This window comes from Chrysemys picta, chromosome 3 (genome assembly GCF_011386835.1).
Source record: "Chrysemys picta bellii isolate R12L10 chromosome 3, ASM1138683v2, whole genome shotgun sequence".
Lineage (NCBI taxonomy): Eukaryota > Metazoa > Chordata > Testudines > Emydidae > Chrysemys > Chrysemys picta.
The window spans coordinates 33,149,205-33,168,572 of NC_088793.1; the positions used below are offsets into that span (position 1 = coordinate 33,149,205).

Here is a 19,368-nt window from a genome sequence, read left to right on the forward strand (position 1 = left end):
CTCCATCCCGCATGTGCCTGGGGGGAAACAGGAGGTAACGAGAGGAGTGTCCCTATGACAAAGAGTACCACTGTGGCAGACCCTGGACCTGAACTCATGCTGGGCAGGTGACCCTAGGGTCTAACAATTACAATTCCCCAAATACCCACAAAATAACAATTACCAATAGTAGGCAGATTAAAAACAAAAGGGACCAGGCCACCAGGTTAGGCCGGCCCTATGAAAATAAACACAACCAATACTCAGAGTTCTCAGGGGGAGTGCGCTGCGACTGTCCAAAGAGATCACAGGGCATTCCCAGCAGACCTTATTGTCTTTTGAATAACAGTTTAAGTCCCAGATCATCGCTGGCAGTCTTTTCTGCAGGCTGGACAGTCCACCGTTCAGGAGCGGGCACTGCTTTCAGACGAGAATGATGGATCCAGTTTTTGTGTCCCTCAACCTTTGCTGCTGTGTGCGAGACCAGCAGGATGGTGTGGGGTCCCTTCCACTTCTCTTGGAGAGGCTCATCCTTCCAGGTCCGAACGAGAACGGAGTCACCAGGTTGCAGGGAGTGGATCGGGGCATCCAGTGGGATAGGCTGCAAATCTTTGGTATACCTGTGGAGAGAACAGCAGACAGAGAGCACATGTACTGAGATAAGAAGCCACACCCCATTTCCCACTCCCCTGCCAGAACCCGGTATACCGTTCATAGGCCATGCCCTTCCAAACATAATCTTGAAGGGACTAAACCCTAACCTGCCCTTTGGGAGAGCGCGGATGTGAAGCAAAACAAGGGGTAAGGCATCAGGCCACTTAAGGGAAGCCTCTTGGCAGACCTTTGAGAGGTGCCGCTTAAGTGTCTGATTTGTACGCTCCACTACTCCACTGGCCTGCAGTCACCATGCAGTGTGGAGCTTCCAGGGGATTTGCAGGGCATCCGATATCTTCTGAACGACTTGAGATGTGAAGTGTGTTCCGTTGTCAGATTCCATCCACTGGGGGAGTCCGAAGCGAGGAATGATCTCCTTGACAAATTTCAGAGCCACCGTTTTGGCAGTGTTGTTACAGCATGGGAAGGCTTCAGGCCATCCGCTGAATCGATCCACCAAGACGAGAAGGTATCTGAATCCTTGGGTCTGGGGGAACTCAGTAAAGTCTATTTGCCAGTCCCGGGCCTGGGGTAGGTTCCAGAGTGGCTGGTGGCACTGACACTCCTGGTCGAGGGTTATTCTTTTGGCAGACTAGACATTCAGCCTGTACCTGGGAGGCCAGTGGTCTAAGTCCAGAGGTTAGAAAATATTTATTCATAAGCTGGATAAGTGCCTCTCTCCCTGCGTGAGTGGTCTGGTGTAGTTTCTGTAGCACTGGCCATATTAGATTCTTTGGTAGAAGGATTTTTCCTTCCAGGGAGTGGAACCACCACTCTTTTTCCTGGAGACCAAGCCTGTCGGCTAGTTTTCTTTCTTCGCCAGAGTACTGAGGGGTCGGGAGCTTCCCTACTGATGGGATGAGGGCATGCATATGGGCATTTTCAGCTTCCAGTGGGTCCAGGGTAGCAGCTCGCTTGGCTTCCCTATCCGCCCTAGCATTACCTCTAGCCACATCTTGATCTTCCTTTTGATGAGCCTTGCAGTGCACCACTGCTACTGCTGAGGGGAGCTGTACCGCTTCTAAAAGCCGGAGAATTTGAAGCCCATGCTTTACCGGAAAGCCTTGGGCTGTCAACATTCCTCTTTGTTTCCATAGACCAGCATGGGCGTGTAGTACTCCAAAGGCATATCTGGAAATCAGTAAAAATGTTAACTCTTTTCCCTTTTGACAGTTCAAGTGCACGGGTTAAGGTTATCAATTCAGCCAGCTGGGCTGATGTCCCAGCAGGCAAACCCTCTGCTTCTACGGTTTCGTGGAGAGATACAATAGCATAGCCTGCCCTCCTTTGTCCGTCTGTAATAGTACTACTGCCGTCGGTGTACCACTCACAGTCTGCATTAGGGAGCAGTTGATCTTTTAAGTCCGGGCGGCTGGAGTATTGGGCATCTATGGCCTCCAAACAGTCGTGTTCCTGCTCCTCTGTCTCCAGTAACAGGGTGGCTGGATTAAGGGAGAGACAGGTCTGTAGGGTAACTTCGGGATTTTCTAAAAGTTTAGCCTGATACCGAGCTACCCGAGCCTGTGTAAGCCAGAGACCACCCTTAGTATCCAGCAGGGCTTGGACCATGTGGGGAGTATACACTTGCCCAATTCCTCCCCAGGTCAAAACAAGAACCCCCCCACACACACACACACACAGCTGTAATGGCAGGTCCGGTGTTGGAGCCGAAGGGGACACTGGACCTACCATTACAGTATCATCAGGAGCTATCATAACCACAACTCCATCAGTCTGCCAATGCATTAGAACTAGAATTTCACGTAGTTCCAAATCACAACCCAGTTTAATATCGACAATGATCAGATTAAAAGAGGGAGTGGGCAAGGGGAGGGAGAATCGATGCTCTGCCTAAAAACCTCATTTCAGTGTTGCCACATGTTTCTGCTAAAGAGTGAAATAGTTAATATCAACGAGTTCTCATCAGGATTCTGGATATTACCCCCACTGAGATGAATAAAGGCAGTTAACACCTCTTAGAGTTATTGTTTCTGTTCCTCTCCAGACTGGGGAAGAGAATCCATGTCCATTTAACCTTCAGGTGGAGACATTCTGTCCTGTAATGGGAATGGCATCAGTGAGATTATAGGCCTCTTTCTCATCTATACTGGGAGTCTGTTTTTCTATAATATGACACACCAATGTGATGTATGTAAATTACTATAAAAAATCAATTTCCTCTAAGCAGATTCAGGACATACTTGATATTCACCAACTCTAAAACCACTTCTAACAGAAGCATTTTCCTCTCTAACCCACTGGGGGGGGGAAATTGCAAGATAATTCAATGAATTAAAACATAAAAAGCCATTGCTGATAGTGAAAAAGCAGTTTTTGAATGTGAACCTCATTCATTCAGCTCTTTCAGACAGGCAAAAGTTTCAGAATATTTATGGGTGAAAAGGAAGTGGTTACCATTAGGGAGTGCATCAGTTTCCTAATATGCCCTTAGATTTTCAGGGCTTGCTGTGGTCTGTAGCAAGTATGAAACAGCAACTACTGTTCTTTGACTTCTACTGTGCACAAATTGCCACAATCACTCCAGGAAATTTGAGGAATTTGGGGATTTTTTCCCCCCCCCATCATTACATTTTAATGTTACATTTGTTTCCTGAGGACAAAGCTGATGGATTTCTGGAATTACTCCTCCACGTCACATAAGGTTCAGTATCTCATTTAAGATGTGCTCATTTAAAAATTTAGAAATTTTCTTACATGCACCCTTAAAGCATAATTTATAAATTAAAAATAGGAAATATTACCAAAAAAATAATGCTATTATACAAGAAAGTGGACTTAAAAGTCATTGTTCTTCAATTTTGTGATACTGGTAAGCATTTAATTTTTGAACTAAGATCAAAGAAATGAAGGATTTGCATATTTTAACTTAAGGATCAATTCTTCAGGATAAATGAATGACTACTTCAAATGCTAGCACCCTGACTAGTGGTTCATATTTTTTAATCTATAAGTATTTCTCCTCCCCCATGCTCATCACCTGTCTATTGAAGTGATTACTCTGCCAGAACCCCTACCAGGTAGATGTTTCAATTCTCTCTCTCTCTCTCACACAACCACACACACACACACACTACACCTTTCATCACACTCCTTCACATCTCTGCTGTTTCTTTAAACTCACATCCAAACACATACTATTCAGAAGCATCAAGAAAAGTGTTAGTCAAGCTAAATTTTTCTAGATATTGTCTGGTTTTTTAAAAAAGGCATTCAGTTGTCAGATGGACTTCAAGGTCACAATGAACCATTGTGATTCTAGACCAGGAGTAGGCAACCTATGGCATGCGTGCCAAAGGCAGCACGCGAGCTGATTTACAACGGCACTCACACTGCCCAGGTCCTGGCCATCGGGCTGGGGGCTCTGCGCTCTGCATTTTAATTTAATTTTAAATGAAGCTTCTTAAACATTTTAAAAACCTTATTTATTTTACATACAATAGTTTAGTTATATATTATAGACTTCTAGAAAGAGACCTAAAAACATTAAAATGTATTACTGGCACGCGAAACCTTAAATTAGAGTGACTAAATGAAGACTCGGCCCACCACTTCTGAAAGGTTGCTGACCCCTGTTCTAGACAGTTATTACAAAGCAATCGCCTTACAGTGGATAGGTGTTTTAAGGAAGTAGGGGGAAGATCAGAACTTGGGCATGGATCTCTTTGAGCTAAGCAGCAGAAGGAAAATTGGTCAGCACTTGTGGAAAGTGAAAAGTTAGAAGAATGTAAGGGCTTATGCTCCAGAGGGTAAACATTTAGAATGTACCACTCCCAGCTGTACTGATTTGCATTACAACAAGAAAAAGAAAAAAAAAAAAAAAGAGATAGCATTGGCTCCAGTGTATCTCAGTAGCAGCAAAACTAACCATATGGATTCTTGCTCACATGTTTAGGCAGAGAAAAGAGAAGCGACCAAATTTCTCTCTAATCTCTGCAGGCGTACCCATAGCATCTAAGCACTGGATTTGTAATGGTGAGCAACACTGATCCTTTTCCAGTCAATCATTTTATGATTCATTAAGTGACATTGTTCTTTTTGGTTGTCTTGATGGAAAAAAATAGTACTAACCCATTCTGCAGCCATCATTACAGCCATTGAAACGGGTGACTCCTATTTTGGGTTCCTACGGAGATTTGGATTTATCCTATCGTTGGTGGTAGGGAATCCCATAGCTAAGAGACTTCCACTCAGAATACATCGTTCTCAGGCTTCAATGGTTTCAGCTGGGGAATTTCAAGCCACAAATGTCCTAATAAATTCCCACTGCCACAGTAACATGGTGGAGGGTTCTCTGACATCGCACAGACCTACCAGAAGGCAAGAAATGAGCCTTTATTCTCATGTAATTATTTCTTTATTCTCCCAATTATGGAGTTGGTAACATAGCATTTCTAGGGGAATGCTTATTAGAACATTTTGAATTTAGACCCCCACTATGGTCACGGTTAGACTCCCCTTAGGCTCCTGTAGGAGCCTTATCCTGAACCAGCCTAACCAAAGTATTAGTGGCTACTGAGTTTAAGTCCACCCTGAATTCCAAAGGAAATTTGCTATCAGTGTTCAGCAAGGACATTTGCTCTTTCTGCCTAAGAGAACCACAGCTACACAGATGAGCACAGGGTGGAATAACCACTGCAAGTAACCACTCAAGGTACTGCAACTGATTACTCACTCAACATCTCCTTATTCCTATCTCCAGTCATTCTCAGATGACGCGAACCACTGACCTGTTATCAATATTGCTGTGGCAGAGGCTCAGGCTGAAGTCATCTGTTAAGAGCCTTGCTGCCTTGGGGTTTTGAATCCCAACCCCTCTTCTATTTATTTATGATTTCGCTCACCAGGATAGCCTCAAAGTGCCCATCTTGCTGGCTTCAGGGTCCCAAAGGAAGAGCAGTAACACACTCACTTCAGTGCAATCAACAGTGAAGGAGCAAACATCATTGTGATCATTCACTCAGTTAATTTGCAAATCTGTAGACCCAATAGGCCAGGGCCTCTTGGTTCAGAGCTGGATGTCTCTGCCAGTTGTTCTTCGGCTCTAAAGTTTCAACATGGGGAGTTCTCTTCCAAGAAAAAAAAAAAAAAAAAAAGTACTACAGGCTCTTTAGTTGCAAACAGAGGTGGTATCAGCCAGATTTCCTACTAAAAGCAGGATGTGAGAAGCCTCTTGGAAGACAACCCTTCTTAATGAAGTTCTCATATCTCACTTTCCCATAGAGCAGTGGTTCCCAAACTGGAGTTTGTGAACCCCTGTGGGTTCACAAAATGTTACAGGGGGTTCATGGGAAAAAATTCCCTAATGGCAGACAGAGCTGTCCATAGGGACCCCATAGAGCCAGCAGCCCAGAGCCCCTGGACTTCCAAGAGCTAAGCAGATCAAAGCAAGCATATCTATCACACTGAGATTTAAACTTCAAGACTCCTTATAAGAAATGGAAAGGGAAGTGGATATTTTTTGCTGTTTTTAAAATTAAATAGGCAGCTAGTGTTCTTCATAATAATTTTAAAAACAGTAAGTTTAAGCTTTGTTGTCACATGCATTGTTTGCCTGGACTGCTCAAGACCTGAATGCTTGTGGAGGAGGAACTCTTCAAGTTGTCTTCTTAAATACCTTCATGCTGTTTCACATCTGATACTCCTTGATGAAACATAGGAGCCTTGTCTTATAAGAAGCTTATTCAAAATGATACAAGCTACGAAAGGAAAGTGAGATCTTGGAAGAGTGTTGCTGTTTTCATAATGTAATAAAATACTGTAATGATGAATAATAAACAGTAGTGTGTAATAAGCATGTCATATAAAATTTGTTTTTATTTCCAAGATCACTACTTTTATAATTTATACTACAGTAAAGGAGAAAATCCCTGGATATATTCATTCTTAGGAAGGGCTTTGTGAGACTTGACATTTTAGTGAAAGGGGTTCACACGTTGTTAAAGTTTGGGAACCACTGCCATAGAGGCTTTTTAGGGGTGCAGTACAGGAAACAAACTTGGTGTTAACTGACCAATTAGCTGGTGGCAACAGATTTCCTCCCTCCTCTGCCCCCCCCCCCTCAGCTCTTCCCAGATGCAGGGTGAAGGGACTTCATACCCCACAGGAAGGAATTCCCAAGTGCTCCTTCCTGTGCTCTCAAAAGTGTTCTGCACTTGGTGGTGGCAGCATCTACCAATCAAAGGCCAGAGAAAAGTTGTATCCTTAGAAATAATACAAGCCTGGGGTGGCAAGTATTAATTTTTAGAGTCTTTGCGGGCCCCCACCTTCTGCACTCAAAGTGCCAGAGTGGGGAAATCAGCCTTGACAGGCACTCATCTCCACATGGTCATTTTAAATGACTGTTACATCAAAGCACTACGCCATACTCTTAAGCCAGTGAATAGCTGGAACTTTAAAGTAATGACTGTTGCAGGTAAGTCATGTTTCATCTGGACAATTGACCAAACTCTGCTATTAAGTAAATGACAAGATATAGACCAAAGCCTTATTCCCTCTAGCAACCATGTGTGTTTTAGTGGTTTATTTAAGTGCATGTGTCCAATTTCAGCTTTGACTACTCAGTGAGCTCCAATATGGATAAGTGGTAACAAATAGAGGATTCAGATTCATCTTAGTTTAATTTAAAGCACCACTGCATCCATTAGTTGCCAGATGCCAAAGCTAAGACACAAGCAGTGGGTTCAGTATTCTAGCCCCTGGCTGGCCGGCCACTTATGACCATAGTCCTTTTGTTTTGCAGGCTACCTTGAACAAAGATGTTTTTATGGATTAATGCCATATCTCAAGGAAGCTGTTCATAGCTTTGCCCTTCAGAGCAGTGTATCTAGTGAAGAGTGTTGCCTGTGATTGAACTCTGAAATTTGACTAAACAGGCAAAAACTCTCTGAAATACTATTTCCTAAAAGAAAGAAATCTTTGATTTCAAGCAGAGACCAGCAGCATAAAAATGTTTTTTTCCAGTATCTAGAACACTGGACTTTTAATAAGCTTCTCAACTTCCATACAGTTTGTATTTTTACACTTTGCCAGAAGTTTTACAGATCTGTCAGGATCACCAGCAGGTCTGATTCAAAGCTTTATCATTTTAAGTTACATACAAGTAAATAAGCATAAAAACAAAAAGGTTATCATGCAATGCTGTGTCTAAAAGTTTAGTATAAACTCAAGTTTCAATATTCGTGTTACCAAGAATACTACAAGTCAGAGTTCTTTATTTTAATATTAAAGTGCCAGGTTTATGTACAAACTATTACAAATAGTAAAAAGTAAACTTAAAACCTGCTTAGAAGCAGTGAGGTCATGTAGCTTCCCCTGCAGTATCCGAGAGCCAATTCTCTCAAATTGATTTTACGACTATCATTTCTCAAGCACTTCCAGCTTTGTTATAGAAATTCCAGAAGCTAGTGATATCTGTGTACAACCTCCCTGTTGCAAGGGATGGCATTTGAGATCACTTCAAGAATTGAGGATTTTTCAGGAAATGGTTTTATAACACAAGTTATTCCATCTAAGCATTCTATGAATTAACACCATTGGCAATATCTAATGAAAGAATTTTACTGCTGTAGCTATACTAGCCTCTTCAGAACAGTACCATACCCCACACTGTTCAAGAGTGGGATTTTAGTATAATCAAGTCACAATGTGAATTCATATTGAAAGCAAATGTTTCGTTCAAACAGCATGCGCATCATATCTTAAGTGGTCTCAGTTCATTTAAAAGTCTGCATCCAAAGTGAAAGAGTTATCTGTGGATTTTGACATTACTCCCATCTTCTGGTATTCTCCTACTCGCTTCTCAAAGAAGTTAGTCTTGCCTTCCAGCGAGATATTCTCCATAAAGTCAAATGGATTCTCTGCTTTGAATATCTGAAAAACAAGACTTCTAATCACAAATGGGTTTTCACATCTGGGAGTGGAATGAAAAAAGAATCAACTGGGAAGTGAGGACTAGGAATGGGAAAGCCAGTTTAAGTTGACTTAATGCAAAGTAATCCAGTTTGCTATCTGGCATGTGAAACTCCTCCCACTTCCATGTCTTGGATGCTGCACTTCTGTATGCCCTTTCTTCTGCTGTTCTTCTAAAGAGGCAGAAGCACAGTGGTTCTTGCAATGCCCTCTTTTCCATCACACTGCTTATTGGACTGTCACTATGTATCATGTAGGTCTCTATCCAGGACAGAGTGCATTAAGATTAGTGGAAATGACCAACTTGCTAGAAGGATCTTGGCTATTGGTCAGGAGCTGAAGACGGTCATTAAATAAATGGTGGCAGCCATTTTACATATTCAAGATTCATAGGAAATATCAAATGAATACAACCCTTTTCCTATGAAAGGCACTGCTTATAAATCTTACCTTGCTAAATCCCAGCTCCAGCATAAGTCGGTCTGCTACAAATTCGATGTACTGTTTCATTAAAGTGCAATTCATGCCAATCAGCTTTACAGGTAGCGCCTCGGTCAAGAATTCCTGCAGGTATGAAGAAGGGAGGTTAATATAGAAGGCCTCAGCATAAAAAACATTTTGTTATCTAGAGCAGTGGTTCTCAAACTGTGGTCCGTGGATAGTTCCTCTAAGGTGTGCGCCTGGGCAGCTGCACACAAGAGAATGAAGGGACACCCACCTAATTAGTGGTGCCATGCAGGCATGGCTCCACTAATTAGGTGCCTGGACCCTGGAGAAAACACACATGTAAGGTGAGGTGGTGTCCGGGGGGGGGGGGGGGGTGGAAGGAAATTTGGGACATGCAGGACTGTGGTGTGGCCAGAGGCAACTTCCCCAGTTCCAGGGCTGCAGCTGCCGGGGAGAGAGCCCTCCTTCCCAGCCTCAGATCTCAGTGGGGGGCGGGGGGGGGGGAGGGAAGAGAGAGAAGAGGGCACATCCACTGCATTAGAAAGGTAAGACTACGGATATTAAAATCAGAGTTATGTGCTTTTATTTGTAGAAGAAAAAAATGTTAAATCAAGTTTATTTATTTATTTTTTTAAATATAGCACTTTTATCCAAAGCGCTTTACAATAGTTAGCTAACAGTACAAACATTTGGAAAGATCATTAAGTGGTCCACTGAGACCCTCAGCAATTTTTTCCTCCCCACAGCCCACCTAAAGTTTGAGAACCACTGATCTAGAGCAGTTTCATGGCCTGATAGTTCAGCTTTTTAAGCTAAAATGTGAGCATTTACTACCCAAAACAAGGAACACCTGATTACCTGCTCTATCCTGACAGCATTGGTAATGACGTCTCTTACTCTTTCCTCGGATGGTTTGTGAATCAAGTGCTTGAACATTAGGCAGGCAAAGTCGCAGTGCAAACCCTGAAAAGGTGAATGTGTAGATATTATTTCAGGAACATTGATTAGAAGTGCCACCTCTTAAAATCAGAGGCACATTTGAAAAGCCCATGAACCAGATACCATCTTAGTACTCAAAGCCCAGGATGATTTTCCCTGGAGGAAATGGGCCACTTTGTAGTTTCCGTCTTGGCTTTTGAATGGAGAGGCAAAAGTGCACAATTCAATAGGCAGCTTTCTTACTAGACTTTCCCCTCCAATCACCACCATAATGGTTTATTCACTCACTGCCTCAATTCAAGTCTTTATTCCCAGATATTGTTTACCCATTTAATTTAGCACCAGACAATTCATAAGAATTATAAATAGTTGTCTTGAAACATAAGGTCGCTGTAATAGGAGATTGTTACAAGATTCGCTTACCTCATCTCTGCTGATGAGTTCATTAGAAAAAGTGAGTCCAGGCATTAACCCTCTCTTCTTCAACCAAAAGATGGATGCAAAGGAACCAGAGAAGAAGATTCCTTCCACTGCTGCAAAAGCTACTACACGTTCTCCTGTCAGGAAAGTTTAGTGTAAGTTTTGCACTGAAGCGAATGTTTACCTAGCCTTAAAATTCAAAGCATACCGAGAGTTTTCCATTCATGAGATTTGTGAATGGGAAATATTGCTGCTTAAGTGAATTATGGTCTCTCTGGGACTGAAACTACAGCCTTGTCTTCACTACAACCAACAAGTGTTAAATAACAGGGCTGTAAGACAATAGCAGGCCAGGATTTGACACCTCTTTTCTGGTGTAGCTATGGCCCGAAATGTTATGTTATACTAAAATTCTGATCGATTATTTTAGTCTGTTTTGACATCCTGCAAGTCAGAACCCAGATTGGTCTGAGAACATATGACAAGACCTTGAGCAAAGATTTAATACTCAAGGGATAATGGGAATTTCAATTGCCTTCCACCTGCCAAGTGAGGCAATCAAGAGTCCATAAAGCAGATGAAATGCTTCAACAGAAACATAGCTCCTTAGGAGGAATAAACCATACATGCGTCAAAGCAGCTACAGGAAAAACATACTGCCAACTAGAGACATTTGTCACAAGGGACCAGGTGGAATTAAAAATGCCAGCAGAGCAAAGGGGAGTCTCTTCAGAAGGGAGAATAATAATTTGCTTTATCGGAGACTACAATCTTCTTCCAGAAATAAGGCAAATAATCACTCTTCACTCTTGCTAGGAAAGGAAACATTTAGCATCCAGTAAATACACAGTTCAGAAATGCACTCACCAAATGTTGCTTGTTTGTCCCCAATCCACTGCATGGCCCAGTCAGCCTTCTTTTTAACACATGGCAATGTTTCAATGGCATTGAAAAGAAATTCCCTGGAAAGCGTATAGTACATTATAAGCAGAAGAAGTCAACACAGCAACCAGTGCAGTAGGTATTTGCAACTAGCTGTCATAACAGGTTTGTGTCATTGATTAACCTGAATTACCTGCAACTACCCAGCACATTTTGAAACCGGTACTTAAGAACTTGTCTACATTAGGGATTTTGGCACCTGTGTAGCTACACTGGTGCTAATCCCAGCATAGACATGCTGCATCTGTGCAATTTATCCCTTATGTCAGCCCTCCACCGCTGTTCCAGGATTCCAGTGCATCAATCCATGTTGTAGTCTGAAGTGTACTCACGGCCTTTCAAACATTTTGGTTCACAAACTGCATGTATCAAAGTCTTCTTATGATAAGATTTCTAAGAAACTGTAGAATTAATTCATAAACCCTTATTTTCACATACTTAATTCTGAAATCATCTTTCAGGCTCACTTTGATAAGTTTACATCAGCCCAAGGGTAGGGTTTAGTTTTGGTTTTTAAAGCTGACAGTTTTAGCACTAGTGTCTTAACTCAAAGACAAAGTTTTAAAGCAGCCAGCTTTGTGTATTTGTCAGAAATGAGCATGGTTTACTACATTAGAAAAACCTAGTTAAATAGTTGTGACTTGCTGACAATGGTAATACATAAATTTCAGTTTAACCATACAGCAAGTGTAGACAACCATTACATGGGAAGATGCACTGAATTTTATACCTGAGATTTCAGTGTAAGAGTCAAAAAGACAAGCTGTAATGGTTCCCATAGAAACTGTTCTAGGTCACCTAACTCATCAACTAACCAACGCAAGGGCCTCTTGTATTAGAGTGTAGTCCAGCTTTAAGTATCTATGTAGATTGACTATGCCGCCCTTCACATATTTGGTTTCATCCCCTCATTTATCACTTATTGAAGTTAAATCTGTTTTGCTTTTAATCTCTAAGTCCAGCCTCTGGTATAGTTTTTGTTGCACATTACGGTTCCGGTTCCATAATATATAGGGCCCTACCAAATTCATGGTCCATTCTGGTCAATTTCTTGGCCAGAGGCTTTTAAAATTGGTCAATTTCACATTTTCAGTTGTTCATATCTGAAAGTTCAGTGTTGTAACTGTGGGGGTCCTGATCCAAAACGGATCATGGGGAGGTCTGCAAAATTGTTGTAGTGGGGTCCCAAGATTGCCACCCTCACTTTGGTGAGGACTTCAGAGCTGGGTTCTGAAGGCAGCACACTCCCAGCTTCCTGTAGTTAGAGGATGTTCCTGGAGATGGAAGTGGGTAGGATCTTCCCCATGCTGCTGGGAGCACCCCAGCTGAGGGCTCCTACCTGCTAGTCCATGCCAGGGACAGATTAAGGCAGGGGCCCCCAGCCAATTTGGGGCCCCCCAGGACAAATGGGTGGCCCCGCCCCAGAGGAAGCCCCGAGTCCACATTGCCCCAGCTGGAACAGTGAAAGAGGCCCCCAATCCCCAGCTGAAGCTGCAGGGGGCAAAAGCCCCGAGCCCGGGCTGCCCCTGCCCGAGTTGCAGCCGATGGGAGGAGGAACCCTTAGGCTGGGCACTGGAGCCATGGCAGGAGCCATGGAGGGGGACGCACAGATGCCAAGAATGCCCCAGCTGCAAGGAGCAAAAGCCCCCAGCCCGGCAGAAGCTGCTGTGGGAGGAAGCTCCGAGCTCAGCGCCTGGACCTAGAGTTGCAGCAGGAGCCGGGGTATGACGCCCGGAGCCCAGCTTCTGGGCCGCTGCAAGCACAGAAGTGAGGAGACCCACCCAAATTTCTGCACTGCCTCTGGAGGTGGGTCTGATCTCCCCAACAAGAGCGGCTGTGCAGGGGAAGGACAACGCCTGTCCCTCCCCAGCGTAGCTGGACTAGCAGCCAGGAGCCCTAGGCTCCCAGCAGGAGGGGAGATCAGATTTCACAGGAGAGGGCTGATTTCATGGTCCGTGACACGTTTTTCACAGACATGAAAGGCCCTATGCCTGCAGAGTTGTTCTCCACAGTAGGTTTACTAATTTAAATTCTCAAGTCATTTCTGTATTGTTTTAAAATTAAGACAAAAGTATCACTATTAGATTCCACCATGACTTTACAACAACTTGAACATTTAATGACGCGATACTAACCTCTGTTTTGGATCTTTAATGTAAGTATCTATGAGCAGACTGTACATTTCTGAATGTATGTTTTCCATAGCAATCTGGAAGCCATAGAAACAGCGTGCTTCTGTTACCTGTACTTCTTGGCTGAATCGCTCCACCTAGAGGAGAAACCAAATGACTGTTGAAGAAAGCATTACCTACCTAATATATTGCAGTTTTTTGCTATTAAACCCACACAAGTATCTCCAGTTTTGCTCTACACCCCTATGGTCTGACAAATGTTTTCATGTTCAAAAGCTACGCCTGGTGTAGTGCATTACAATAACAGCCTCCTCCTTAGTGCCAGGAATCTTAGGTTCTGGCTTGATCTCATCTTAACTCCTTGAGTATTTGAGCATAAGGTAACACTGCACATTTTTCCCCATCTCTGCTTTATCCAGGGCAGGAAAGTGGAGCATTAACAGAACTATAGTAATATTTTGCACTCCTGCAGCTCATGAACAAGGATTTTAAATCACAGTACAAATGTTACTTCAATCTCAACTGCCCTATAAGATAGGTAAATACATCCACCATTTTATAGATGAAGCAAACAAGACTGTGCAATTGATTCATTCCCCCTCCCCCCCAAAAAAGTGCGGTCACATCAGAGCCAGGTCACCAGACTTCCAAATCATGCATTCTTACTACAAAACCACCCTCTTGAAAGCTCAGTTTCTGAAAAAGTCCACAAGAGTCCTATTTTACACAGCAATCCCTGTTTTACTAAGTAAAACTTCCCCACCCTCTGCCTCACCAAAAAATGGATTACAGATTTCATAGGTTTTAGGCAGCTTTGTTAGCTGAATGATTTCCACTTTAGGATTGCTCTTCTGCGTGCTTACCAAATTCTCATTTACAATGCCATCACTTGCTGCAAAGAAGGCTAGGACATGTGAAATGAAGTATTTCTCCTCAGGCTTCAGGGACTCCCAGTGTTGAATATCTTTGGAAAGATCAACCTGAACAACAAAAGCAGACACTTACAATTTTATTGTGGTACTAAAGAATACACTTCTAGATAAGATATTTAGAGCAATGTTATACTGTGTATTAAACATCCCCTCTTCTCAGTGCTCTGTGAACTAAAATACCACTGCAATAAACGAAGTTATGAAGTTTAATAGGTTCCTAGAACCACGGAAAGCTGTGCTGGTTTATGTCACTTTTTTCAACGCTATTTAAGAATGCATTAGATATAAATTAATCTTTTGAAGGCAACAGTACAATTAATACACAAGCAGTCACTGCTGGCTCTTGCCAAACTTAAGCCATGTCAACACCAGAAAGTCAGGTTGGTTTAACTACATTGGCCAGGAGTGCAAAAAATCCACACCCCTGCCCAGCATAGGCCAACCTAAGTCCCCATGACAGCACTACATCAAGGAAGAATTCTTCCATGGACCTAGCTAACGCCCCTCGGGGAGGTGGTTTATCCGCACTAACAAGAGAACCCCTCCCAGGGGAGCATGTAGTTCTACACCGAAGCACTACAATGGCAGTTTCAAACGAAGATGTACCCTTTGACTGTAAGCACTTTGGGACATGGACCATCTTTATTGTGTTTGTACAGCACCTAGTACAACAAGGTCCTGATTCATGACTGAGGTCCCTAGGCTTTATTGCAACGCAAATAAGTTAACACTACTGGGAAAACATGCTCCGTTAGGAGCTGGACTGAGCTGCTAATGTCAGGCAAATGTGTCCACTGAAGCAACCATAGCAGGGATAGACTTATGGGAGCCCCTCACCTCTTCAGCTGTCCAGAAGGAGGCCTCTGCTTTCTTGTACATCTGCCAGATATCATGGTACTGGATGGGGAACATGACAAACCGGTGGGGATTCTCCCGTAGGAGTGGCTCATCTTCCAGATTGCTAGGAGCTTGTATCACTGCTTTGGGTTTCAACTAAAGGAGGCACAATAGGAAAACTTGAATTCAACATCCCCAGTACTGGAGTGGAGACATCTCATCCCAAGGATGGGATGAGGGTGGGAGAGGAGCGGGAAGAAAGGAAGAAAAGCCAGGAAGCTCCTGAGGAGGGGCAGAAAAAAAATTCCCGAGGAGGACGAGCGCAAGGAGGGGTCTCCCCAGGGGGGGGAAGGAGGACGAGAGGGGGTCCCCCCAACCTAAGGGGGAGGAGGGCGAGCCCAAAGAGGGCGAGGGGGGGGAAGGGTGGATGGAGCCGCCCGCGCGTTGGCGGACAGTAGCATTTGGCGCCAAGACAGAAGCGGCAGGACGCGCCACCTGCAGCCGCCCAGCTCACCCCGCGCGCCCTCAGCCGTGTCACCGGCCCCCCGCCATACCCAACCCGGCTGGCCGCCCTCTCTCCTTTCCACCCCCACCACCCCGGACTCACCGGCTTCTCGTCCGCCTCCTGGAAGATCTTCCGAGCGGCCTTGGTGGCCAGGACCCGCGTGGCGCTGGTCGCGGGGGGCTGTGGAGACACAGACAGGGATGGGTGAGAGGAGCCGGCAGGGGCCGCGCCCGGAGCTGTGGGGGGTGGTGGCGGGGACACTCACCGTGTTCTCCTTGTCGGTCAGGACCAGGTTCTTCATAGGCGACAGGCGGGGCTGCTCGTTGCGGACGGAGAACGGGGCCCGGGCGGGGATCATGGCGGCGACGGCGGGCAGAGACAGGCGGCGGCGGGGACACGACGACGGAGGCTCCGGCTCTCACAGGCAGGGGCGATGGTGGGGCTGCCGCGCTCCCGGAGACACTTTATATTCCCTTCGAACTTGGCGCCAGAACGCAAGGCTGCCCAATCACAGCGCCAGGCACCGCGCCAATCCCGAACGGTGCCGTCCCCGCTGCTCTCCCATTGGCCAGAGACCCGGCCGCGCCAAGCTCCCCATTGTCACAAACGCGGGAGCCGCCGAAAATTCCGACCGCTCCGCGCTTCCATTGGCCAGAGCCTCGCCACCACGCCCCTCAGTCTTACACAAGTTGGAAACAGCCAAAATTCCCGGCACTCCGCCTGGACGCTTCCATTGGCCAGAGCCCCAGCTGGACACGCCCCTGTATTGTCTCACGAGATTCCATCCCCGGCGCCTGGGTCCCCTCCCCTTCGCACCCTTTGTTGCATTGCCCTGCCCCACCGGGAACAGGACTGTCTTTCCTCACCCACCCCCCCTTTAAAGAGAGGGCGGGTGACCGCATGGGGTGTTTGCAGACTCCGGAGAAAGACAAAATGGATAAGGGGTGGGACGGGTGGCGGAGGGGCTGCCTTGGAGTGCTGTCTCCCAGAGCTGCTGATCCCCATAGGCCAGTGGTTTTTAACCTTTTTTTCATTTGCAGACCCCTAAAGATTTGGAATAGCAGTACAGCCCCCTTTGGAAATCTTTGTGGGCATAGTTTGTGGGCACCCAGGGGTCCATGAACCACAAGCTGAAAATCAGGGCCATGTCACAGAATGCCCCCTTACCATCAGCAGGCAGTATAAGAGCCCAAGAACCAGGGAAGAAGCAATTCTGCTCCCTTGGTGGAGAGTCCCAGCATCCCAAATGTCAGCAGTTTAGGAACCAGTGAAGATTAAACCTTTCTGCTGTGCTCCCATTGGTTCAAATGCCCCAGCAGGGCATTGTACTCTCTTCTTTTACTCCCCCTGAGTTAGTGTGAGTTTCATCTCGGCTTTTGGTATCACATGGCCAAAATGTGGGTTTAGGGTGAAGCTTGGGAGAGTATCACCATTTATTTACACACACACGCACACTGATTTTGAGCCCCTGAGTGTTATGTGATATTTAGTACAGTGTCAACTCATGCAATAATAACAATGGAGGAGGTGATTATATACACCCTACTTGACAAGTTTGTACAGGGTGAGCTCTCAGAGCAGTGACTCTCACTTGCTTCCTCATGGGAATAGACTAGATAATAAGACACCTGCTGCAGTTGCTATGCTGCTTGGCATTGGGAAGTGTATTTTTTCAGACACGTTGTTTTTCTCCCTCTAGGGGAAATTAAAGCAGGTTTTTCAGTCAGTTACACAACTGTGTAAAACAGCCTAGCCCAAAGCTTCTAAAACTCTAGCTGCTGCTGATCTTTTCCCCTTCTTTTTGTAACACAATACTGTGTATGATCACAATCAGCTGTTTAAAAAATGAACAGAAGTGCGTGCAGCATTGTTTTACATTAAATGCAGGTTGCTCTTATTATTTAAACAGTGGCATCACTTTCTTCTCCTTCTCCCCGTCCCCCAAACTGGAATGTGCTTAGCTCACTATGACTTGCAGAAAATTAAAAATATGTAAGCATAGACAGGATGTGGCTTGTTGTGGTTTCCAAATGTGAAGGGAGGGATGTGTCAGTCCTGCAAGAGTTCCAAATTAATGTAAATGCAGCTAGATTCCAAGAAGAGTTAAAATATATGTGTATACTTTGAGATTTAGAATTATTACAAAAACTTATGTTTTTCTCTATGACAATAAAATCATTTAGGTGTGTTTTTGTCACTATGGTAAAGAATATTGGTCCGCTATATTACAGTAAGCAAAACAATATATGCTGTATTATGATGATTATTGTTTTACAGAAAGTCAGTAGTCTATAGAACTCAAACATCAAATTTATCCCGTCAGTGTCAATGGAGTTACAGTAGTGATGAATCTGGCTTATACAATTCAGCAAAGCTCTTAAGCACAGGGTCAACTTTAATTAAACTTTAAATGTAATGAGATTGTGTTTAAAGTGTCTGTGGTTGTGGACCCAGTTCTGGGAGACACAGCATGCTCTTAAATGCTGTTAACGTCACTGGCACCTAAACATGGGCTTAAGTGCTTGCCTGAATGGGGGCCACAGGTCTAAGGGCCCAATCCTGTGGGGTGCTATGTGACTACTGTGAGGTGTTCAGGATCTTAAACACCCAGTGAAGTTGATGGGAGCTTAGAGCGCTCAGTACCTCGCAGGATTGGGCCCAGGACCACAGACCTTTGAACACATTTCTTTGCTAATATGGGATGTAGCACTGCTTTAAAGAAAGTGATTCTCAGACTAGGGTCTGTGGGCCAGAGAACACCTTGGTAAATGAGACAGATGTTTTAAGAAACAAGCAAAGGGGACTGCCCAGACAGGTGGATCATGGAGAGGGGGGGCTCTCCCTTACATAGTGGTCTGCTGACTGAGAAAGTTGGGGCTGATGACTTGCTTGTCACAACTCTAAAAGAGATTAATGGTGTCACTAGACAGTAAGCAGGGCATCTTGGTACTTAAACATGTCCCATTAGATTTGGGGAGAAACAGAAGAATCCTCCCTTTCCACCCCTCCCTCCCCAACTGCATTATTTGAGTTTTAACGGACGTCAGATATTTCTGTGTTTTTAGTTCTTCCCTGTCCCCAACACCAGTGAGGAGGATAATAAATGGTTTAATTGTAGTGATAGCAGTTCAGCAATCAGTTTGCAATGCTTTAAAGTCAATGGCATGTGATCAGGCCCTACATTGTCTCTAAACTATCTCTGCTAGAAAAAGGGTCTTAGAAATGTAGGATTGCTCTACAAAAGGAATTTTATCAGTATAGTTAAAATGCTGTGGTTATACTGTTAGAACTCCCCATGTGGACACACTTTCTGCAAGAAGAGTTTCTTTTTCCAGTTTAGCTTATGCAGCTTGTTATAAACTAAACCAGAAAAAAAAAAAACCCTTCTTGTAAAATAAGAGTATCTACACAGGGATTTACACCAATATAACTAGAGTAGTTATATAGTGCTGCTCCAGCACATTTTCCCATGTAGACAAGCCCTTAATTAAGAAAGAAAAGGCTGAAATTCTCCATTACTTCTGTAGGTCTCTAAGGCCAGGTCTACACTTCATGCTTACTTCGATATAACTGTGTCGCCCTGGGGGTGTGAAAAATCCACACCCCTGCATGACGTAATTATACCAACCTTAAACCCCCCCCCACCCCCCGT

The 19,368-nt window shown here is 44.5% G+C and overlaps 1 protein-coding gene across 1 annotated transcript; it reads right to left on the reverse strand.

The window, feature by feature from the left end:
* Positions 1–7,601: 7,601 nt before the first annotated feature.
* RRM2 (ribonucleotide reductase regulatory subunit M2) lies at positions 7,602–16,377 on the reverse strand. Its single transcript, XM_005287728.4, has 10 exons — positions 15,982–16,377; positions 15,819–15,896; positions 15,212–15,367; positions 14,306–14,422; positions 13,446–13,579; positions 11,236–11,330; positions 10,372–10,505; positions 9,868–9,972; positions 9,013–9,126; positions 7,602–8,523 (listed from the first exon to the last, which is right to left on the reverse strand). Exons 1-10 carry the CDS (start codon positions 16,072–16,074, stop codon positions 8,371–8,373), a joined length of 1,179 nt encoding a protein of 392 aa, XP_005287785.1. The 5' UTR covers positions 16,075–16,377; the 3' UTR covers positions 7,602–8,370.
* Positions 16,378–19,368: the final 2,991 nt, after the last annotated feature.

Excerpts from the sequence above, each read along its gene's own strand:
- RRM2 (XM_005287728.4), bottom strand. The coding sequence starts at position 16,074 with ATGATCCCCGCCCGGGCCCCGTTCTCCGTCCGCAACGAGCAGCCCCGC. Across the intron at positions 15,897-15,981 it reads TGACCGACAAGGAGAACACG|CCCCCCGCGACCAGCGCCAC; the intron begins GTGAGTGTCCCC and ends GTGTCTCCACAG. Across the intron at positions 8,524-9,012 it reads TGGAGCTGGGATTTAGCAAG|ATATTCAAAGCAGAGAATCC; the intron begins GTAAGATTTATA and ends CTTGTTTTTCAG.